At 43.5% G+C, this 25,510-nt stretch overlaps 1 protein-coding gene across 5 annotated transcripts in view; it reads right to left on the bottom strand.

Moving 5' to 3' along the window:
* Positions 1-25,510, bottom strand: part of WFS1 (wolframin ER transmembrane glycoprotein) — a 111,075-nt gene that overhangs the window by 2,772 nt on the left and 82,793 nt on the right. For all 5 annotated transcript variants that reach the window (XM_033949687.1, XM_033949697.1, XM_033949677.1 and 2 more), the window contains exon 7: positions 20,910-21,055. In XM_033949687.1, the coding sequence (XP_033805578.1) occupies positions 20,910-21,055 (146 nt within the window). The remainder of the gene's footprint in view (positions 1-20,909; positions 21,056-25,510) is intronic.

Genomic DNA, 25,510 nt, shown 5'->3' with positions numbered 1-25,510 from the left:
ACCTGAGGTCCATCTTGCCCAGCAGTCCGCTCACGCGGCGGCCCAACAGGTCCAGGACCTGAGCAGTAATCCTCTATTTATACCCTTCTATTCCCTTTTCCAGCAGGAAAATGTCCAATCCTCTCTTAAATCCCAGTACTGTATTCTGCCCTATAACGTCCTCTGGAAGCGCATTCCAAGTGTCCACCACACGTTGGGTAAAGAAGAACTTCCTGGCATTTGTTTTGAATCTATCCCCTTTCAACTTTTCCGAATGGCCTCTTGTTCTTTTATTTTTTGAAAGTTTGAAGAATCTGTCCCTCTCTACTCTCTCTATGCCCCTCATGATCTTATAAGTCTCTATCATATCCCCTCTAAGTCTCCTCTTCTCCAGGGAAAAGAGACCCAGTTTCTCCAATCTCTCAGCGTATGAAAGGTTTTCCATCCCTTTTATCAGACGTGTCGCTCTTCTCTGAACTCTCTCGAGTAACGCCATATCCTTCTTAAGGTATGGCGACCAAAACTGGACACAGTATTCCAGGTGTGGGCGCACCATCGCCCTATACAGCGGCAGGATAACTTCTTTCGTCCTGGCTGTAATACCCTTCTTGATTATACCTAGCATTCTATTCGCTCTCTTAGCGGCCGCTGCGCACTGTGCAGTCGGCTTCATTGACCTGTCCACCATTACCCCCAAGTCCCTTTCTTGGGTACTCTCATTCAATGACATCCCTCCCATCGTATAGTTGTACCTCTGGTTTCTGCTTCCCACATGCAATACTTTACATTTCTCAACGTTGAACTTCATTTGCCATTTTGTCGCCCATTCTCCTAGTTTGTTCAAGTCCCTTTGCAATTCCTCACAGTCCTCTTTAGTCCGAGCTTCCCTAAATAGTTTGGTGTCATCTGCAAATTTTATTATCTCACACTTCGTCCCTGTTTCTAGATCATTTATGAATATATTAAATAACAGTGGCCCGAGCACCGAGCCCTGCGGAACACCACTCGTGACCCTCCTCCAGTCAGAGTAGTGTCCCTTCAACCCTACCCTTTGTTTCCTACCTGCCAACCAGTTTCTGATCCATCTATGTACGTCTCCGTCCACCCCATGGTTCTTCAGTTTCCGGAGTAATCGTTCATGGGGCACATTGTCAAAAGCTTTTTGGAGAAGTGTAGTAAGTTGGTTAGGCACGATCTCCCCCTGCAGAAACCATGTTGGCTGGTTATAAGAAGTTTGTTTCTTTCCAAGTGATCATCGATGCTTTCTTTTATCAGTGCTTCCGCCATTTTTCCGGGAACCGAGGTCAGACTCACTGGTCTGTAGTTTCCCGGGTCACCTCTTGATCCCTTTTTAAAGATGGGCGTGATGTTGGCCGTCTTCCAATCCTCCGGGATCACACCTGTTTTCAGGGATAGATTGCATATTTGCTGCAGTAGTTCTGCTATCTCCTCCTTTAGTTCTTTCAGAACCCTTGGATGGATTCCGTCCGGACCTGGAGATTTGTCTATTTTTAGTTTATCTATCTGCCTGCGCACATCTTCAAGGCTCACTTCCATGAATGTTAATTTTTCTGCTTGATTTCCATTGAAGAATTGCTCAGGTTCCGGTATGTTGGTTGTGTCTTCGTTTGTAAATACAGACGAAAAGAACATGTTCAGTCTTTCCGCGACTTCTTTCTCCTCCTTCACTACTCCCTTCCTGACTCCATCATTCAGCGGTCCCACCTCCTCCCTAGCTGGCTGTTTCCCTTTAACATATCTGAAGAATGGTTTGAAATTACGAGTCTCCCTGGCTAACTTCTCTTCATACTCTCTTTTAGCTTTTCGAACCACACGGTGACATTCTTTTTGATACTTCCTGTGCTCTATCCAGTTTCCTTCAGTTTTGTCCTTTTTCCATCTCCTGAATGAATTTTTCTTATTACTTATCGCTTCCTTCACTATTTTAGTCATCCATATCGGGTCCTTTATTCGACTCTTTTTGCTCCCCTTTCTGAATCTGGGGATGTAAAGATTTTGCGCCTCGCTCACCATGTCCTTGAAAAAAGACCAGGCCTGTTCTACCATCCTCCATTTCTTGGAAGTGTTCCTAAGTTTATTCCTTACCATTTTCTTCATTGCTTCATAGTTTCCTTTTCTGAAGTTAAAAGTTGTCGCCATGGTTCTCTTTCCTTTTGGTATTCCTGCTTCAACCTTGAACTTGATCATGTTATGGTCACTGTTTCCCAACGGTCCCACTACTTCCACTTCCTTTGCTGGTCCCATTAATCCATTTAGGATTAGATCCAAAGTGGCATTTCCTCTCGTCGGTTCTCTAACAAGCTGCTCCATGAAGCAATCTTGTGTAGCCTCCAGGAATTCTGTTTCCCTAGCGCATTTTGAGTTTCCAAGACTCCAGTCTATCCCGGGGTAGTTGAAATCTCCCATAATAACTGTGCAACCGTTTTTGCATTCTTGTTTCATCTCGGCTTCCATTTCCTTATCGATATCTCCGGTTTGCCCGGGTGGGCGATAGTATAGGCCCATTTTTATTTCATGTCCCTTTCTTCCTGGTATTTTAACCCATAGTGATTCCAGCTTGTTGGTCATCTCCGCTGTGTCTATTTTTGTCGATTGTATGGTTTCTTTTATGTATAGGGCTATTCCACCTCCTTTCTGTCCTGACCTGTCCTGGCGATAGAGCTTAAATCCCGGCAGTGCTGTATCCCATTTGTTTTCCTCATTCCACCGTGTTTCAGAGATTCCAATGATGTCTAAGTCTTCTGCATTGGCCACGGCTTCTAATTCCCCCATTTTGTTTCCTAGGCTCCTTGCATTAGTATATATGCAGTTTAGATCCTGGCATTTAAGTGTCTTCATTTCCTTTCCCTGTGTTTCGGTCTTTAGTGTCTTCTCTTTTGGTACACTCCTTCTAACCACTTCTTCTGGGTTAGTCGACTCCTGTAATTTGTCCTTTGTTTCGTCCGAGCCTTGCATTCCCTTAGTATCATCACGTGATACCTTCTTCCGAATCATCGACGCTAGGTCGACTGTCGGCTTTCCCCTTCCTCTTAGTTTCAAGCCTGTTCTATTCCTCTCTTGACGTTGTTTGATAGAAGTCTTGTTCCCGCCGTGCTCAGGTGCAGTCCATCTCTCCTGTAGACCAGCATTTACCCCAGATCTTACCATAAATATAGTTTCTTATTAATGGTGAAAGATTAATTTCTCAATTAAGGTGATTTTAAACATGTTTTCTGCAATTCAACACACTAGAAGTCTTTTTCCCATAATGCAAAAATGGTATATACAAACTTCATACTTTTACATCTTTTTAGTATCCTAGGAAGCAAATACTGGGTAGTAAAGATATTAGCTCATCCTAGAATCCTTGTATCTCAGAATTGTGTACTTGATTAAGAACACAAGAATAGCCTTACTGGGTCAGATCAATAGTCCATCAAGCTCAGTAGCCCGTTCTCACACTGGCCAATCCAGGTCACTAGTACCTGGCCAAAACCCAAGGAGTAACAATATTCCATGCTACCGATACAGGACAAGCATTGGCTTCCCCCATGTCTTGCTCAATAACAGACTATGTATTTTTCCTCCAGGAACTTGTCGAAACCTTTCTTAAAACCAGCTATGCTATCCAGCATTCCAGAGCTTAACTATTCTCTGAGTGAAAAAATATTTCCTATTGGTGGTATGTGTATCTCATTGTTTCAATTTTATGTTGACGGATGTAAGGTATTGAGAGTTATGAGGGTGACAATAGATTGCAGGTGTTCTGTTAATAAAAGTTGAGATGCTAGGAAGTTCTTCTTCACCCAACGTGTGGTGGACATCTGGAATGTGCTTCCAGAGGACGTAATAGGGCAGCATATGGTACTGGGGTTCAAGAAAGGATTGGACAATTTCCTGCTGGAAAAGGGGATAGAGGGGTATAGATAGAGGATTACAGTTCAGGTCCTGGACCTGTTGGGCCACTGCGTGTGCAGACTGCTGGGCATGATGGACCTCTGGTCTGACCCAGCGGAGGCACTGCTTATGTTCTTATGAGAAGGGGAGTGAAGGGGTTGTGTTGGAAAGGGGTAAATATGGGGCATAGAGAAGGAAAATTGAGCATATTAAGATAAAGAAAAGAGACCTATCGAATTTTATACTTGTTCTTTAGATTATCTAGAGATTTTATGGGGAAAGATAAATATAACTCTTGGAAGGGAAAACTCAGAGCGGGAGAAAATGATTCTAGGAGTTTGAAGAAGATTGCATTGAGAGGAAGTTTGGTTAAAAATGAGGGATTAAAATGTGACTTGGTTAATGTGCACTCTATAAGTAGATTTTGCAAAGAGGCTGGATGTTTTAGCATCACTATGGGCTAGATGCATTAAAGACACCGGCTCAATCACTGTTGGCCGATTCTCTGGCTGATTATCCAGCAGTGATCAATGTGCTATCAAGTTTGCATGCAAATGATTTGCACAGAGGTGCAAATGATTTGAATGCAAACATAACCTATCAATCGCTTAGTGAGCAATCGACACATGCATAGAGCCCTAACAGCAGTAACAGGGGAAGCAGCCTCCTGTCACTGCTGTTAGGGCTTTTTTTTTTTTTTTTAATGGCACAGATGTTGTGTGTGTAACACACGTCCAATCTGTCCCATTTAAAAAAAAACCCCAAAAAAGCAGTCCCCACTCCCACCACTGTCCCCCTCTAACCCCTCAAAAATGGCAGGAGGGATGCCCAACCCCTCCTGCCATGCAGAACACCCCTATGCCATGCCCCCCCTACATGCCAAGCACCCTGGAGCCACAGCCCCCCCCAAACCACAAAAAATGGTAGGAGGAATACCCACTCCCTCCTGCCTCCCCACCCTGAACCTCCCCCAAACCTTTTTAAAACTTTGGAAGCAGGAAGCTCGCTCTCTGGCTCCTGCTTTGGGCCCGCTTGTCTAAATGATGGGTCTTTCCCTCACCTGTGCATCATGTGATGGACAGGGAGGGGACAAAGGCCCTTATTGGTTCAGACGCCTAAGGCCCCTTCCAAGGGGTGGAGCCTTAAACATTTTAGATAATCTGGCCTCTGTATCCAGGATACTGAGGGAGGAGCCTAAGGCTCTGATTGGCTTGACCAATCAGAGATTTAGGCTCCTCCCTCAGTCCCAGCATCAGGCTCCTCCCTCAGCGTCAGAACAAGTTGCTACAGCCACTCGGTAAAATCTTGTAAAGGTATGAAGTGAATACCAAGTAGCCGCCCTGCAAATCTCGACTGAAGAACTGCTCGAGTCTTCGCCCATGAGACCACACTTCTGGTCGAATGGGCCTCAAGAGAAACCAGGGGCTACTCGCTGCGGGTCATGTTAAATTAAGAAAATGGCCATACAGATCCAATAGAAACTTTGGACACTGGCCTACCTCGACGAGGCTGGGCCTTCAGGACAAAAATGATCTGAAAAGCGAAAATTATTAGCATTCTCCAAATAGTAGAGGAGGACCCTCTGCTCATCCAAGCTGCTCAAGATTTGATCCTTCCACACCAACCCCTTGGAGCTGAGGGCAGGTAAACGAACCTTTTGGTTGACATGAAAATCCAAAAACACTTTTGGCAGAAAGGAAGGAACTGTACAGAGAACAACTCCCGAGTCTGCTAAGTGCAGAAAGGACTCCCTACATGAAAGAGCCTGAAGCTCCGAAATAGTCCAGCTCCACGAAAATGCTTATTTTCCTCAGGCAGAAGGCCACCAGCAAGCGGTCATATGGCACTGAAGCCACCGAAAATGAACTTGAAATCGCAAAAAAAATAAGAAAAAGATGCAAGACATATCAGAAAGACTTCTGCATGGATCAGTTACAGAAACTGCCACCTTAGATGGCTCCATCTCTCTCTCAGTAGTAGGAGGAGTACATGGTGAGAAAAATGTTTACTTTCTGCAGGTACTGGATTGCAGCTATATATTGGACACCTCACTTACTGAATCTGTAAGGGACGTACCAGAATTCAGATTGAAGAATTGGTGGAAGGGTGGAATAGAGTACAAAAAGAGGGGGTGGACAGATTGGCACTACTGCAAGTGCTTAAAGTTGAAAGGAGAAAGAATGGCATGGTACCAATACTCCTTTCAAATGCTGAAGTTGATAGTGAGCTGGTTGGAAAAGTTACATCATAAGAATAGTAGTATGGGAATTAAATCAATGTGGAAAAAGCAGGTGTTTGCTACAAGATTGTACTGAAGAACACCAAGCAAAACTTTATGGATAAGGAAATTAAGATGGAGTCATATGATGCTGGGCTAAGAGAACGACATGTGTTGCAGGAGATCCTGTTTGATATAATACTGACTATACACGTACATTCCATTGCTATAACCTACACATACGAGGGACATTCAATAAATTTATCTAACTCAGAAGGAAAGGAAAGAGTTTTCAAAAACTTTATATTTTTCAATATAGTCCCCTGATAGCTCCAAACACTTCGTCCACTTTTCCTGAACTGACTTTAACCCCTTTGAAAATAATTCTTCTGTTTGACCTTCAGACCAGGGCATCACAACGTCCTAGACATCTTTATCACTTGAAAACCATTGTCCACGGAGATATTTCTTCAAAACTCAGAACAGAAAATAATTCAAGGGAGCCATTTCAGGACTGTAGGGTGGATGGTTCAGCTGCTGAAATCCACATTCTCGAATGGCAGCCTGTGATTGTCGTGACATGCACTGGCGCATTGTCATGAAGAAACAGCACGCCTGCTGTGAGTTTTACTCATCCTTTCTTCTTGATTGATTCCCACAAAGCGATCATTGTGTTGGTATAACTCTCCCAGGTTATGGTTGTCTTGTGTGGCATGAACTCCAGAAGCAAAAGTCCTTTATTATCCCACACACACACATGACTTTGCCTACAGATTTTTCTATCTTGAACATTTTTGAGGTGGGGGGGGGGGGTGATTTGTGCTTCTACTGTATAAGTCACCCCTTTAGTGCCCTAAAGTGCATATAGGTTTTACCACGATCCTCAGCGGCATCACTTGGAGCTCAAAACAATCTCATTGCTCCAAGCTTTACGTGTCAATTCGTCATCGGATCAATATTTATATTTATATTTTTTTCATGCTTTTTGTTTTTCTTAACTTTTGTGTATTTTACATTAATAAAACTTCAATGTTGTTTGGGTACTATTAGGATTGGTTACTTTGACAACTATTTTCTTGAATATTAATTTTAACTTTTGTTCTTTAACTGGGGTTATCCTTGATAAAGCTTGTATAGCGAAACATGTCGGTGTTATAATCCCCTGCCAGAGACCACATGATTAAGCTAAGTGATATGCTTAAAACTACTAAAGTGTGAACATTGAAGTTTTATTAATGTAAAATACACAAAAGTTAAGAAAAACAAAAAGCATGAAAAAAATATAAATATAAATATTGATCCGATGACGGATTGACACGTAAAGCTTGGAGCAATGAGATTGTTTTGAGCTCCAAGTGGTGCCGCTGAGGATCGTGGTAAAACCTATATGCACTTTAGGGCACTAAAGGGGTGACTAAGGTCTTTTCACCCTTCAAGTTGGTCTATCTTGACTGAATACCCTTGGTGAAGTGTAACTCGTGTGCTATTATAGAATTTTTGATTTGATTTGATTTCTTATATACCGCTATACCGTGAGGTTCAAAGCGGTTTACAATGAAGATAGATTAAAGATACATTAAAATAAAATAAATAAAAATGGTACTTTGGATTTCCCTAGCTGTCCCGAAGGCTCACAATCTAGCTAAAGTACCTGAGAAAACAATAAATAAAAATAAATGAAATGAAATAAATGAAATTCCAGTCAGACAATAGGATCTGATGTTAGAAGTTCATAAAGACGATATGCCAAGGAGCGAAAGCTGGTATGCTCCTTGAGCCCTGACGTATGCAGCCAAGCCAACACACAATATTTCAGCCATGAGGTTTCCCAGGAAGTAGTAATGAGTGCCAAAATACAGGCTAGTCATTTAGATCAGAGTCAATGCAATGCTAAAATGCAGGCATGTCATTTGGATCAGATGACCTCTGCAAGAGCCAGACAACCACCACTATCATCTCGGTGCATCAGCTGCATTAAACGGTCAACTGCCACCATTCTCAGATCCGATATCTAGTATGATTCTACTGTATAAGTAGCATTGACTCCATTTGGACATAGGATCTCTATGGATAGATCCAAGTCTCATTCTCCAGTCATCAAATGATGAAAAAAATTCAATTGGTCTTCGTGGAGCATCTCCAAGTTCTCCTGACAGCCCTGGAGCCTCATGGCCTTCTGACAATGCGTCAGCATTCTTGGAACCCATCTTGCATTAACCTTGGACATGCCCAACTTTTCAGGAAGTATTTTCCAAATTGTACCTGGTGAGATGCCCATTTATTCAGCTATTCTGGAAACCTTAATTTGTCTGTCTGACAAAATTAAATCCTGACTTATTGGATAGAGAACAAAGGGTAGGGTTAAATGGCCATTTTTCTCAATGGAGGAGAGTAAACAGTGGAGTGCCGCAGGGACCAGTGCTATTTAATTTATTTATAAATCATCTGGAAATAGGAACGATGAGAGAGGTGATTAAATTTGCACCTGACAATAAACTATTCAAAGTTGTTAAAACATATGTGGATTGTGAAAAATTGCAGATCTTAGGAAATTGGAAGACTGAGTGTCCAAGTGGCAGATGAAATTTAATGTGGATAAATAAAGTGATGCACATTGGGAAGAATAATCCAAATCACAGTTACTGGATGCTAGGGTCAATCTTGGAGGTTAGTGAACAAAAAAAGATCTGGGTTTCATCATAGACAATATGATGAAACCTTCCACCCAATGTGCGACGGCCGCCAAAAAGCAAATAGGAAGCTAGGAATTATTTAAAAAGGGATGGTTAACAAGACTAGGAATGTTATAATGCCTCTGTCTCGCTCCATGGTGCAACCTCACCTGGAATCTTGTGTTCAAATCTGGTCTATATAGCTGCGCTAGAAAAGGTTCAAAGACAATCAACCAAGATGATAAAGGGGATGGAACTCATCCCATATGAGAAAAGACTAAAAAGGTTAGGACTCTTCAGCTTGGAAAAGAGATGGCTGTGGGGAGATATGATTGAGTTCAATATTTTTATTGATTTTAATGTAACAGAACAGAAACAAAGCGGATACAAAAATCATACATCAACAAGATGAAAAGTATAGCAATAGTCACCCATGTCATATCACTTCGTATACAAAAAGTAAGCAAATCTTATAGAAAATATGAAATACACCATATACGAGAATACTAAGTAATGTCATTAGAACAATAGAGGAAAAAGGTATCATAATTCACCTCGGCAGCCGCAAGGGAAGGAGTTGGTCGGGTGTGGGAGCCGAACTCCACCCCCAACGGCCCTTGCGGCGCCTTTTCTTCTTTAAAGATTCCTGTTCAGGGCAGCCCCGTTTGAATCGGGAGCTGCCCCAACGCAAATTCACCTCGGCAGCCGCAAGGGAAGGAGTTGGTCGGGTGTGGGAGCCGAACTCCACCCCCAACGGCCCTTGCGGCGCCTTTTCTTCTTTAAAGATTCCTGTTCAGGGCAGCCCCGTTTGAATCGGGAGCTGCCCCAACGCAAATTCACCTCGGCAGCCGCAAGGGAAGGAGTTGGTCGGGTGTGGGAGCCGAACTCCACCCCCAACGGCCCTTGCGGCGCCTTTTCTTCTTTAAAGATTCCTGTTCAGGGCAGCCCCGTTTGAATCGGGAGCTGCCCCAACGCAAATTCACCTCGGCAGCCGCAAGGGAAGGAGTTGGTCGGGTGTGGGAGCCGAACTCCACCCCCAACGGCCCTTGCGGCGCCTTTTCTTCTTTAAAGATTCCTGTTCAGGGCAGCCCCGTTTGAATCGGGAGCTGCCCCAACGCAAATTCACCTCGGCAGCCGCAAGGGAAGGAGTTGGTCGGGTGTGGGAGCCGAACTCCACCCCCAACGGCCCTTGCGGCGCCTTTTCTTCTTTAAAGATTCCTGTTCAGGGCAGCCCCGTTTGAATCGGGAGCTGCCCCAACGCAAATTCACCTCGGCAGCCGCAAGGGAAGGAGTTGGTCGGGTGTGGGAGCCGAACTCCACCCCCAACGGCCCTTGCGGCGCCTTTTCTTCTTTAAAGATTCCTGTTCAGGGCAGCCCCGTTTGAATCGGGAGCTGCCCCAACGCAAATTCACCTCGGCAGCCGCAAGGGAAGGAGTTGGTCGGGTGTGGGAGCCGAACTCCACCCCCAACAGCCCTTGCGGCGCCTTTTCTTCTTTAAAGCTTCCTGTTTTTAGAGCAACTCTGCCTGTCACCGGCCCCGGCAGCCGCACCTGGACCGAGCAGAGGAAGGGAGGCGAGGGAGCGCACTCCGCCCCTTCCCCCACGTTCCACCGCCGAGCCAGTTAAAAGGCTCAGCGGCAACGCGCAGGACAAGGTTTCCTTATTTAATTTAATTACAGTTAAGTTTACTTTTACTCACCGGCCCCGGCAGCCGCACCTGGACCGAGCAGAGGAAGGGAGGCGTGGGAGCGCACTCCGCCCCTTCCCCCACGTTCCACCGCCGAGCCAGTTAAAAGGCTCAGCGGCAACGCGCAGGACAAGGTTTCCTTATTTAATTTAATTACAGTTAAGTTTACTTTTACTCACCGGCCCCGGCAGCCGCACCTGGACCGAGCAGAGGAAGGGAGGCGTGGGAGCGCACTCCGCCCCTTCCCCCACGTTCCACCGCCGAGCCAGTTAAAAGGCTCAGCGGCAACGCGCAGGACAAGGTTTCCTTATTTAATTTAATTACAGTTAAGTTTACTTTTACTCACCGGCCCCGGCAGCCGCACCTGGACCGAGCAGAGGAAGGGAGGCGTGGGAGCGCACTCCGCCCCTTCCCCCACGTTCCACCGCCGAGCCAGTTAAAAGGCTCAGCGGCAACGCGCAGGACAAGGTTTCCTTATTTAATTTAATTACAGTTAAGTTTACTTTTACTCACCGGCCCCGGCAGCCGCACCTGGACCGAGCAGAGGAAGGGAGGCGTGGGAGCGCACTCCGCCCCTTCCCCCACGTTCCACCGCCGAGCCAGTTAAAAGGCTCAGCGGCAACGCGCAGGACAAGGTTTCCTTATTTAATTTAATTACAGTTAAGTTTTCTTTTACTCACTGGCCCCGCAAATCATCATCCTTGGACTTTAGGAACGATCTTAACACAATACAACGACCCAGAGCCGCAAAAGAGGCTAGACCCGCCTCCCATAGCCAGAAAGGACCAACCTTCAAGACCTATTTTCCACACAACAGGGAACACAATCACCCCTTGCCAGCACCCTGAACCAGCACAAGACCACATCCCCAATCACCAAAATGAAGTTATCCCAGAAAGCACACACTCATGCCACCCTACTAATAATCCTCCTCATTACCAGTTGGAAAGTAAGAGCAAACAACCTACCCACTCTTCCCACAAGCTCCTATGCAACCAACAGCCAGAACCTCAACAGGAGACCCCTCACAACAGAAAACTCGAACCAACACCCAAGCACTCAATACCCTATCACCATAACATGGAGAAGAAGACCTGCACACCACAAAACCAAAACCCAACATCACCCCAAAACTCTCATCTACCCTGAAACGGAACACAATCAGCAAACAGACATCGCTTCCATAAACTGTGCATATGTAAACATCAGAGCCATAGGACCCAAAACGGACCATATAAAAAACTGGATAACAACAGAAAACCTAGACTGTCTCTTCCTCACAGAAACCTGGCTAACCTCAGACACAGACCCTAGAATAACCGAGGTATGCCCTCAGGGATACAAAATATCAGTGACATGCAGAGAAAAAAAAAGAGGAGGAGGTCTAGCAATAATAACCAAGGATTCCCTTACCCTAAACATACTAGAAAAAACATCCACCCCACAAATGGACTTTCTCGCCTGCCATCTCACAAGCACTACTCTAAATAACTCATTAAACTGCATGCTCTGCTATATAACACCAGGAAACTGGACCACAGCGAGACCGGAATTTGAAAACTTCATTTACCAAAACTCCTTAACTGCGGAATACAACCTTATCCTAGGAGACCTTAACCTTCACCTAGATGACCCAACTTCCACACCAGCAAAAAACTGTCTATCCTTCCTCAATGCCCTGTCATTCCAAATCCTAAACCCACAAACCACACATGAAAAAGGTCATCAACTGGACATTGCAGCGTTCATGACGTATCAACGATCAACCCCAGTAATTCAAACCCCCAAAGGTACCTGGTCCCCATCGCTTTGGTCAGACCACTTCACCTACAACTTCAAAATCAACTGGAACAGGACCAAAACCACATCTCAACCTAACATAAAAAGAACATACACCTCACGCAAATATATCGAACCAACCACCTTCTGGTCAAAAGTAGATGAATCACTCCAAGACCAAGACCCCAAAAACTTCATCTCTCACTGGAAACATATGTCCACCAACATCCTAGATGAATTAACCCCACTACAAACCAAAACCAAAACCAACAGAAGATCAGACCCATGGTTTGACAATGAACTGCTCCAACTCAAGAGACAATGTAGAAGATTAGAAAGAAAATGGAGAAAAACAAACCTAGAACAAACAAAAACTGCTTGGAAAAACATCAACAAACAATATAAACAACTACTAAAAGACAAAAGGAAAACTCATTACTCAAATCTAATAGGCACAGAATTCCAAGACACCAAAAAACTTTTCCAAATCTTAAAAGATCTGACAGACACCAAACCCTACACAACCACAAACAATACCCCACCCCCATCAGCTACCCTCCTAGCTGATCACTTCAAGAACAAAATTATCAATGCCAGAGCCACCCTCGATTCTACCCCATCCCTCCTAAGCATAATCACAACTCACCCCACAGAAAAAGATTCAACCGCAGCAGACAGATCTTGGTCTCAATTCACCAACATACAATGGCCTGAGTTCAATAACCTCTACAAAAAATACAGCCACGCCTCCTGTGACTACAACCACTGCCCCTCATACCTCCTCACCACCTCCAGTGTAAAATTCCGAACACTACTTCTACAATGGATTCAATCCACGCTCACGGATGGCATTTTCCCCACTGCACTCAGCAAAATCATCATCACTCCAATCCAAAAAGATCCAAAAGGACCACCAGACCAACCCTCCAACTTCAGACCTATTGCCTCAATACCGCTATACGTCAAACTTACAGAAGGCCTAGTGGCCAAACAACTCACTAATTATCTGGATGACCATAACATACTCCACCCCACACAATCTGGCTTCAGATCCAATTTCAGCACAGAAACTCTCCTAGCCTCCCTTATGGACACAATCAGACAACACCTCAGTACAGGGAAAAAAATGCTCCTTATACAATTAGACCTAACCGCAGCCTTTGACCTAGTGGATCACAATATCCTTCTGCAAATTTTGGACGCAATAGGTATCTCTGATAAAGTATACGCTTGGTTTGAAGGCTTCCTAAAATCCAGAACCTACAGCGTAAAATCAAACAACGTAAAATCAGAACCTTGGGCAAACCCCTGCGGAGTACCACAGGGTTCCCCACTATCACCCACCCTCTTCAACCTATACACTGCCTCTCTCGGAACACATCTGAACAATCTAGGTATAATTACCTACAGCTACGCGGACGACATTACCATCCTCACACCTTACGATCAACCTAAACCCACCATGCCAAACATCCTACACAGAATACTTAATACAGTTACGATCTGGATGAAAGATCACAAACTTAAACTCAACCCAGACAAAACCAAACTCATCCTATTCGAAAATGACAAAATCCAAACCTCAAAAAATTTAGAAATCAACTCTATCAACTACCCCATCCAAACCACCATAAAACTACTAGGAATGACCTTAGACAGAAGCTGTACCATGCAACCACAAATAAATAATACAATCCAGAAATCCTTCACAATCATGAGAAATTTGAGACAAGTCCGGAAATTTTTTGAAAGAAATCAATTCCAGCTTATAGTACAATCTCTAATCCTAGGACTGCTAGACTATTGCAACATCCTATTCCTCCCATGCCCTGCTACTATGATCAAACAACTTCAAACAATCCAAAACACAGCCTTGAGACTCATCTTCTCATTAAGAAAATTTGACCACATCACAGAAGCTTACATCAACTCACATTGGCTACCAATCCAAGGAAGAATACAATTCAAATTCTACTGCATGCTATTTAAATCCCTAAACGGAGACAGTCCTTCCTACCTGAATAACCGCCTCAACCAAGCATCCACACTCAGACACAGAAAAACGCACTCCCCATTCATACCCCCCCCGATCAATGAAGTAAGAAGATCAAAACTTCACGATGGCCTCCTAGCCACTCAAGCCGCAAAAATGGATACCCGAATTTCCAAACTACTGATGACCACATCAGACTACAAGACATTCAGAAAAGAAATAAAAACAATACTTTTTAAGAAACTCCTAAATCAGCCCTAACTTCACCTAATTTTACCTCCATGTACACAATTTACTGTAAACTGTAATTATCCTTACCTCGAAACTACCTAACTGCCACTCTAATGTATCTTCAATTCCTACATTGTAACCCCATTTTATAAATCTTTTTGTAAGCCGCCTTGAACCGCAAGGTAATGGCGGAATAGAAATCCCTAATGTAATGTAATGTAATGTAATAATATCAGTAGGTAGTAGACAATTCAGTACAGTATTAATAACATATATCTTCTATAGAGAATTGAAAATCACATGTCCAAAATAGGGTCCCAGATATCATGGAATTTACTCAAGGAACCAAATTTCTCAGCATATATACGTTCATATTTCACAATAATTGTAACATGTGCCCACCATGAGGCAGAAGAAGCAGATGACAAGTCTTTCCAGTTTGATAGGATTTCTTTTATCGCAATGAGAAGTAAAGCCTTAAGGAGAAGATAATTAGCATCAGAAATAGTTAATGATAAGCCATCATTCCCAAATATGAGTATTGCATAAGACAGAGGCAGCTTAATATCCAGTGCTGTCGATATCGTCTTCCATACTGATTTCCAGAAATCCTTCAATCTTGAGCAATCCAGAAGCATGTGGCGGAGCGTACCCTCTGTATCAAGGCAAGACCAACAATGATTTGACATTTGGGGACTAAACTTAGCCAATCGGTAAGGGGTCCAAAAAGCCTTATGGAGTAGAAAAAAGGCAGTCTGTCTCATGGATGATGAATGTAAAGCTCTTCCAGTCAGAAGACAAGAGTCTCTCCAAATATGATCTTCCAAGGATAAGCCTAATATGTCATGCCAAGATTGAACTAATTTACTATCAAGAGGGTATTTGTGTGATTGGAGTAGTTTGTACCAGCGTGATGCTTCTTTGCCTTGACGAACAATTAAGGTGCAATGAGCAAGGAAAGACGGGCGCTCCACAGAAGGATATAAAGGTAGAAAATCCTTTTTGATTGCATGCGTCAATTGTAGCCATCGGAAGAATTGAGACGGAGGTAGTCCATACGTTCTGCATATGGATGCAAAGGTGTTCCATTTTGTTCCGTCATATAGTTGATTTACCGTCCAGATTCCAATCTGTTGCCAAGATTTCCATGAAACCGGATTATTCTGAATCTTTATATGTGGATTTAACCATAGAGAGGTCATCAAGCTTGTGTTCCATCTGATTTCAGAAAATAGTTCAATTTCTTTAAAAGAGTGAAGAGCAGAATGCAGAATAGGGTTATTCAGCAGAGCAGTAGGTAGAGACATAACCGGAGCTAAGTTCAACGGAATATCTGTGAGGTGTGACTCCAGAAGTCGCCAAGGAGGTATATTAATCGAGTCTGTTAAAGAATACCATTTGGAGCTCTGTCTCAGTATAAAAGAAACATGGTAATCAAAAAAACTGGGAAAAGAGACTCCACCATTCTGTCTGGAACTCTTAAGTTTCAGGAGACTAATCCGTGGTACTTTACGTGACCATAAAAATTCAGTTAGTAGTGATTCCACTTTCTTGTAATAGGATCGATGCAGCAGAACTGGGAGCATGGATAACACATAATTCACTACAGGGACTATCATCATCTTGATGGTGTCCAAACGACCCCACCAAGATAGTTTGAGTGGTGACCAGAGGGCAAGAGAGCGTTTCACTTTGTTCATTATGTATTCCATATTATATTCCAGCGTGTCATCAATGGTCGGGCCAAAGAAAACCCCCAAATATTTAATCTTATCAGGGTTCCAGTGAAATCCTAGTTGTTTAACATCATCACAAAGTTCGGGGCAATTGATGGGCATAATTTCAGACTTAGAGAAGTTTAATTTGTATCCAGAAATTAATGAATATCGGCGAATTAGTTCAATAATATGTGGAAGAGAGGAAGGAGAGGCATATATAAGGACATCGTCAGCATACGCTGACAGTTTGACCTCAAAGTCTCCTAGTTGAAAGCCAGATATATTCTTATGTAATCGTATAGCCACTAACAGTGGTTCCAGAGCCAGATTGAACAGTAGGGGGGACAGCGGACACCCCTGTCGAGTTCCTCTTGTCAATTGGAATGGAGAAGAGTAGATATTATTAATATACAATCTAGCCGTCGGGTGGGTATATAGTACTCGTATAAGAGTTGTAAAATATATAGGAAATCCATACCACTGAAGTACTTGAAATATATAGTTCCATTCTATACGATCAAAGGCCTTTTCGGCGTCCAATGCAATTGCAAGTAATGGGGAAGTATTACCAGTGGAATGTTGAATGATATGTGCAAACAATCTAGAATTGTCACAGGAATATCTTCCCGGCATAAATCCCGTTTGTTCTGGATGTATGAGAGTGTCTAATACTGGCTGCATTCTGTTTGCAAGAACTTTGGCAAATATTTTAGCGTCTGTGTTAATTAAGGAGAGAGGACGGTAATTTGCCACATCAGTGAGGTCTTTACCATCCTTAGGAAGGACGATAATATTCGCCTCTGTGAAAGATCCTCTCCCACAACCTTCAGTAATTAGTGCCTGAAAAAATTCAAATAGAAGCGGCAGAATATGAGGCAGAAAAGTTTGGTAAAATTCCGACGGAAGGCCGTCAGGACCTGGTGCTTTTTTTTTTGCTAGAGATCGTATAGCTTTAGCTATCTCATCAGGACATATTTCAGTATTTAAATTGTCAGATTGCACGGATGTCAATAGATTAGACGGTAAATCTGCCAGGAAGTCCTTGGTCGTCGATGAGTTCACAGATTCAGTGGTGTATAGAGATTTATAAAATCTTTGGAAAGTAGCTACTATTTGTCCTGAATCAGTAATTACTAAGCCAGAGTCATCTTTAATGGCGGGTATAGGCTTTTTAGTGGATCTACCCTTCAAATATTGAGCAAGAAGATGCCCACATTTATTGTTTTCCATATAATAGGAAGCATTTTTCATCAATATTTGATTATTGGCAACTTGACTGGTAAGTACGTTATGTTTCAGTCTCAGTGATCTAAGTTCCGTCAGTATAGAAAAATCAGCAGAGGAGTGTATGTGTTCTTGTTCCAGTCGTTTAATATTGGTCTCTAATAATTGTATTTCTGAGAGTCTCTGAGATTTCATATGGGCTGAAAAGGAAATGATAGAGCCCCTAATAAAGGCTTTGAAAGTATCCCAAAGAGTAACCCAATTAGTATCCTCCAGCTTATTTAGGTGAAAAAAATCAGTAATTTCCTTTTCAATGTGGGACACAAATTCTGGTTCAGTAAGCAAGGAGGTGTTAAGTCTCCATATCCGCTGAGGTCGCGGTGCCATAATATCATGTAATTGTAATAATATTGCCGCATGGTCAGAGACCACAATCTCCTTTATAGTTGAAGAATGAAGAAAGGTGGCCAGGGAGGTACTCATCAAAAAAAAATCAATACGAGTATAACTAGAGTGTGGTGCAGAGAAGAAAGTATATTCATCAGCATTCATATGTTGGAGTCTCCAGGGATCTATCAAGTCAAATTGAAGTAGTAGATCTTGAAGTTTATGCCAACTTCTAGATTTTTTATAGGTAGATCGAGATTTTCTATCTCTAGCTGGTTCTAATATGAGATTAAAATCACCGCCTATAATGATATGATGTCCCAAAATAGATGCTAAGTGTTCTGAAATATCATCATAAAAGTTAGGGTCATCCATATTAGGACCATAAATGTTAAGGCAATCGATAATTGTCCCATTAAGATCTATAGTAGTGCAAATCCATCTACCCTGCAGATCAGACGTGTGTGATAAGATCCGTATATCAGATCTATTTCTGATTATAGTAAGCACCCCATTGTGTTTATCCACAGCAGGAGAGAAAAGGCCAGGAAAAGCCCATGGAAAAGCAAGCTTAGAGGAGTCAGCAGCAGATAAGTGTGTCTCCTGTAAAAATAAGATGTCCGGCTGTAAATTTTGAACATAGTTCCAAATCTTTTGTTTTTTAGTGGGGTTGTTGAGACCCTTAACGTTTAGGGAACAAAATGTCAAAGACATATATCAGGTAGTAATAGTGCCATAATAATACTGAGAAAATAACAAGTCAATATGCAGTAAGAAATATCCCAAAAAAGAACAATACCTGCGGCATATGTATTATAGATCAGAGTATATATAGAAAGGTGCATATTAATGATTTTCACAATTGCAGAAGGTGGAAAAAAAATAAAGTAGCTTTGCAAATAAAGAAAAAGAAAAAGTTGTGACATAGGTGACATCAAAAAGAAATGACGGGTCAGAGAGAGCACAAGGGCTGCAATAGTGGAAAGCCAACCAGCAGTACTCAATGTTACTAGTTAGAAATGGAGAAAAAAAAAGAAAACCCCATAATAGGTAATATTCTAAAAGAGATTATACAGTAGATATATAAGTATGACATGCACACAGAGATAAATGCTATGGATAATGTAAGCAAACATACCTAAAAAAATAATCTGTGTAAAGTAAGAAATACATATCAAGGGGAGAGGTGCATGGTATATAGTAACATAGTAAAACACAGCACAACCAGTGTCACTAACATGTGCAAGAACATATTAAATATGCATATAGCAATCAGAGAGAGAAAACAAGATTACAGGCATCAGCCTCAGCAAGGTAATTTCAAGTATTATCGATGGTACTAGGTGCCAGCTTTTCAAGGAAGTCTGCGAGTTCCATGGGATTTTCAAAGTTCTTAGTGATATTATTGTGGGTAACTCGCAGAGTGGCCGGGTAGAACATGCCAAATTTGGCTCCGATGGTTTTGAGGCGAGGGCGATACTCCATGAGCAGCTTCCGGCGTTTGGCGGTCTGTTTGGCCAGGTCAGGTACAATCAATATAGTATGACCTTCATATTTCAGAGGTCTCTTCAGCTTAGCTTGCTGCATGATCTCCATTACTTGAGTAAAACGTAGGAGACGGATGACAATGGGACGTGGAAACTTGGCGCCAGGTTCCGGAGCATGTGATGGCACGCGGTGAGCTCGGTCCACCTCTAAATCATGTAGAAAAGTTATATCAAGCAGTTTAGGGAGTAAAGATTGTATAAAAGGAATCATCGCTCTACCTTCTCTCGCTTCCGGGATTCCTAATATTCGAAAATTATTCCTACGTGAGCGGTTTTGCGAATCTTCCAATTCCCGCTCCAAAATCGCCATTTTTTTTATCTGCCGCTGTAAGTTGGTGATATTCATTGCATTCGTCTCAGCACGCTGTTCCGTAATATCCATTCGGGAGCGAAATACAGCCATCTCAGTTGTAAGTGATTGCAGATCAGTTTTAAGATCTTCAGTGTTTTGAACAGTAGTTTGAATCAGTTCACGCATGGACCGCAGCTCGTCCATAACGGCTTGCAAGGCCTCGTTATCGCCATCATTTTTAGTTGGTGGGGTTTTCAGCGGCGATATAGGGTCAGTACTCTTACGTTTTCCTGATTTGCTGGATGCCATCGTTGTTGCTCGTCGTCCGATATCAAGGAAAAGCGTTTATATCAGCAAAGGCACTGGTATTTAAGTCTCAGTTTAAGCTGGTTAGCAGAGCTCCACTAAAACACAGCCATACCTCGTGGCGCTCTCTAGCGCCCCCCGGGGAGATATGATTGAAGTCTACAAAATCCAGAGTGGAGTAAAACGCGTATAAGTGGATTGATTTTTCACTCCGTCAAAAATGACAAAGACTAGGGGACACCCAAAGTTACAGGGAAATACCTTTTAAATCAATAGGAGGAAATATTTTTTCAGAGAATAGTTAAGCTCTGGAACGCATTGATAGAGGTTGTGGTACGAGCAGATAGTGTAGCTGGTTTTAAAAAAGGTTTGGACAATTTCCTGGAGGAAAAGTCCATAGTCTAATTGAGAAAGATATAGGGGAAGCCACTGCTTGCCCTGGATCAGTAGCATGGAATGTTGTTACGCCTTGGGTTTTAGCCAGGTACTAGAGACCTGGATTGGCCACCGTGAGGACAGGCTACTGACCCAGTCTAGCCCAGTAAAGCCATTCTTATGTTCTTATGGAACAAGCAGAGGATCTTTAAGGATGAGAAAGGATTGTAGAGCTTAATAGTTGATATGGATGGGCACTCTTGACAGAAAATTACAGTAGATAAAAACCACATGGTCTATATTTTACACTTACATTATTCTAAGTCCTCTGTGCAGACTGGATGCTTGTTGCCATGTAGTTTCTATTTTTCAGTCTTTGCTTTACCTTTTCTTCTAAATTATTGTGGATTTTTTCCTTGCTTTTCTTATTTTTTTGTTTTTTTAATTGGTTGTGAACTATTTGATAGTGTTACTCCAAAGTGATATACTAAGTTAGAATTTAACTTGAAACCAGTTCACCTCTGAAAATAAATTTTTCCCAGAAAACTGAACCTGCTAAAATATTTAACAGTACTAATAAGTGTGGAACAGTGTTAAACATCACCTTTAGCCGCAGTGGTAGTTCATCAGGGCTCTTCCCAGCTAGTTCATCATCATCATCATCTTGCACAAACAGGTTGGTAGGGACGATTCCTTTCACATATTTCTTGGTTATTTCAACAAAATCATCCAAAGCAATATAGCTCTTAGCTGAAATTTAAAACAGTTTATGTTGTAATTGCACTTCTCAAATATCACCAAAAAGCCAGTTAAGAAATTGAGAGTATTCAGATGAAGTTGAGAACAGAATCAAAGCTCACAGTATAACAGATTTAAATCTGTGACTATCATAGGGGAGTAAATCATCACAAAGTTTGTGACAATGTCTGCAACAATTCTAAGAAAACTGAGAAGCAGGTTAGTTAGGCGCCTATATCAAAATGCCTAGCTCATGTAGGCGCCTAACTTAATTAATAGGCTTAATTAGGGCTGATGATTGGCACTTGACATTAATTGGACTTAACTGAAAGTTAGGCACCTAGCTCAAAAAATGCAATTCAATAAAATGTAGGTGCCTAGTCCAAAGTGCAAAGTCAAAAGTGGGCATTGTTGGAGGATGATAATGGGCAAATTTTTAAAGGTGCAGGCATTTAGGCAAAAAATAACCCTGGCATCAATAGGGTGTGCCTAAAATAGTGATGCCTAATGCCGCTAAAGTGGCACTATGCATGATTCTATACTGTATACCTTTTATAGAATTGCACTTAGCATCACACTAGTCAGAGCCAATTTTTTAGGCAGACCTGCAATCTGTGCCTCAGTGACTGCAGCACAGGAACTCAGATTTTATTATTTTTTTGAATAGGATTTTAATATTCAAGATGGCCAAAAACTGTAAATATATATCAGTCAGTTAGATCATTGGACACAGACACGGTTTTGGAAAAGTGCAATATATAGAAATTCTACATGTTGGAAAACCACAAACTCAACTCTTACACCCATTATAAGTAGCTGGTTTTCCTGGAGGAAAAGTCCATAGTCTGTTACTGAGAAAGACATGGGGGAAGCCACTGCTTGCTCTGATTCGGTAGCATGGATTTCAGTAGATAGGTGAGACATTCTAGACAAGTGGGTTTCTATTCTAATCCCCTGTATAATGTTATTAATATTTTGTTAACTGAGTCGAGCCCTCCTGTTGGGATGAACCAGTATAAAAAAAAAAATCAAAGATTAGATTAGATTAGTTTCAAGCCATCTGCAGAAGGAATCCACTCCGGATTTTTTTCTCAGACCCTCCTGTACTTCACTGAGAGCTCTACTTCCAACCTGTATTTAGTACCCAAGCACAAAGATCTCCATTGAAGAGCTCAATATGTGAAGTAGGGTTACCAATGGGAACATTTCCAAGAAAGCAATGTTACTTACCGTAACAGTTGTTATCCAGGGACAGCAGGCAACTATTCTCACTAGTGGGTGACTTCATCCAACGGAGTCCCGATGCGGACATCTCACAAGCATACTTACTTGTAGAAACTTTTAGAAGTTTCGAGTTGCCCACACCGCGCATGCGCGAGTGCCTTTCAGTCTGATGCACCGGGCGTGTCTCCTCAGTTCAGATAGCTAGCAGAGAAGCCAACCCAGGGGAGGTGGGTGGGACGTGAGAATAGCTGCCTGCTGTCCCTGAATAACAACTGTTATGGTAAGTAACATTGCTTTATCCCAGGACAAGCAGGCAGGTATTCTCACTAGTGGGTGACCTCCAAGCTTACCACAATGGGATGGTGGGAGAGTTGGCAACTTAGGAGAACAAATTTTGTAACACTGTTTGGCCAAACTGTCCATCCCGTCTGGAGAAGGTATCCAGACAATAAATAGTGTGAGGTGAAGGTATGAACCGAGGACCAAGTGGCAGCCTTACAAATCTCCTCAATCAGTGTCGATCTGAGGAAAGCGACAGAGGCAGCCATCGCTCTGACCTTATGGGCTGTGACTTTACTGTGAAGGGATAATCCAGCCTGGGCATAGCAGAAAGAGATACAAGCCGCCATCCAGTTGGAGATGGTGCGCTTAGAGATAGGGCGTCCCAACTTGTTCGGATCGAAGGAGATGAAAAGTTGAGGAACAGTCCTGTGTGGCTTGGTGCGTTCCAGGTAGAAAGCTAAAGCACGTTTACAGTCCAGAGTGTGAAGAGCTGATTCTCCAGGATGAGAATGAGGCTTTGGAAAAAACACAGGAAGAACAATGGATTGATTCAGATGAAATTCCGAGACCACCTTGGGGAGGAATTTGGGATGAGTGCGAAGGACCACCTTGTCATGATGAAACACTGTAAAGGGCGGATCCGCAACCAATGCTTGAAGTTCACTCACTCGACGGACAGAAGTGAGGCCAATGAGAAGCACCACTTTCCAAGTGAGAAATTTCAGAGAAGCCTTGTTAAGAGGTTCAAATGGAGGCTTCATAAGTTGAGAAAGAACAACATTGAGGTCCCAAACCACTGGAGGCGGTTTGAGAGGAGGATTGACGTGGAAAAGTCCTTTCATGAATCTGGAAACCACAGGATGTGCAGAAAGAGGTTTCCCTTGAAGAGGCTGGTGGAAAGCAGCAATTGCACTAAGATGGACTCTGATCGATGTAGACTTGAGGCCAGATTGAGACAGGTGCAAAAGTTAGTTCAAAACAGAGGACAAGGAGGCATGTTGAGGCTCCTTGTGCTGAGAAAAACACCAAGTAGAGAATCTAGTCCATTTCTGGGAATAGCATATTCTAGTAGCAGGCTTCCTTGAAGCTTCCAGAACATCCCGCACAGCTGGTGAAAACTGAAGGGGAGTTACGCCGAGAGGAACCAAGCTGTCAGGTATAGCGACTGCAGGTTGGGATGAAGCAGAGATCCCTGATGCTGCGTAAGCAGAGATGGAAACACTGGCAGAAGGAAGGGCTCCCTGTTGCTGAATTGCTGAAGAAGGGAGTACCAAGTTTGCCTGGGCCACCGAGGAGCAATCAGAATCATGGTGGCCCGGTCGGACTTGAGCTTGACCAGAGTCTTTTGAATGAGAGGAAACGCATACAGAAAGAGATTCCCCCAGTCCAGAAGAAAAGCATCTGCCTCGAGACGATGAGGAGTGTAGATCCTGGAGCAGAGCTGAGGCAGTTTGAAGTTGTGGGGAGCTACAAAGAGGTCTATCTGAGGCGTTCCCCACAGGGAGAAGGGGCGTGGAATGGAGAGTCCATTCGTGAGGCTGGAGAAGACGACTCAAGTTGTCCGCCAAGGCATTGTCCGCCCCCTGAATGTAGACAGCTTTGAGGAAGGTGTTGTGGCGAATCGCCCAATCCCAAACTTTCAAAGCTTCCTGACAGAGGGAGGCCGATCCCATGCCTCCCTGCTTGTTGACATAATACATGGCGACCTGATTGTCCGTACGAATGAGGACCACCATGTTGTGAAGCAGATGCTGAAAAGCAGTGAGAGCATTGAAAATCGCCCTGAGTTCCAGGAGATTGATATGGCACAGACAATCCGCACGCGTCCAATAGTCCTGGGTGCGGAGACCGTCCAGATGAGCCCCCCAAGCATAGTTCGAGGAGTCGGTCGTGAGGACCTTCTGATGGGTAGGCATGTGAAACAGCAAACCTCTGGAAAGACTGGAAGAGAGCATCCACCAGCGAAGTGACTGCAGTAGAGCAGGAGTGACCTGAATGTGATGAGTCAGAGGGTCGGAGATCTGCGACCATTGAGAAGCCAGGGTCCACTAAGGAATCCGCAGGTGAAGTCTGGCAAAAGGAGTCACGTGAACCGTAGAGGCCATGTGGCCCAGGAGCACCATCATGTGTCTCGCCGAGATGGACGGACGAGAAGAGACCGAGTGACAAAGATGAAGAAGAGCCGCCAGGCGGTGAGGAGGAAGGAATGCACTGAGTTGAATAGTATCCAGAACAGCTCCGATGAAGGGAAGAGTCTGGGAAGGTTGAAGATGGGATTTGGGAAAGCTGATCTCGAATCCCAGACTCTGCAGAAACCAGATTGTCCTCTGAGTGGCCCGGACAGCCCCCTGAGACATGGAATCCTTGATGAGCCAGTCGTCGAGGTAGGGCAACACCTGCAGACCATGGTTCCTGAGTGCTGCGGCCACCACAACCAGGCACTTGGTGAAGACTCTGGGAGACGAAGCGAGGCCGAAAGGAAGCACTCTGTACTGAAGATGAAGGTGTCCCACCCGAAATCTGAGGTATTGACGGGAGGCCGGATGGATGGGAATATGAGTGTAGGCCTCCTTGAGATCCAGGGAGCATAACCAGTCGTTCTGCTCGAGGAGGGGATAAAGAGAAGCCAGGGTCAACATGCGAAACTTTTCCCTGACCAGGAACTTGTTGAGCACCCTGAGGTCCAAAATAGGACACAGGTCGCCTGTCTTCTTCGGAACAAGGACGTATCGGGAGTAAAAACCCTTGTCCTGTTGGTCCACAGGGACCGGCTCGACGGCACGAAGCCGGAGCAAAGCCTGAGCTTCCTGAAGAAGAAGGGCGGTCTGGGTTAAGTTGGAAGGATACTCTCTTGGAGGATGATCCAGAGGAACTTGATGGAACTGAACAGAGTATCCCTCTCTTACGATGGAAAGGACCCAGAGGTCGGTGGTAATAGTCGCCCATCGATGGCAAAAATGA

The sequence above is a fragment of the Geotrypetes seraphini genome, chromosome 1 (genome assembly GCF_902459505.1).
Source record: "Geotrypetes seraphini chromosome 1, aGeoSer1.1, whole genome shotgun sequence".
In the NCBI taxonomy this organism is placed as follows: domain Eukaryota; kingdom Metazoa; phylum Chordata; class Amphibia; order Gymnophiona; family Dermophiidae; genus Geotrypetes; species Geotrypetes seraphini.
Note: the sequence above shows the minus strand (reverse complement) of the source record. Positions and strands in the feature narration are given on the sequence as shown.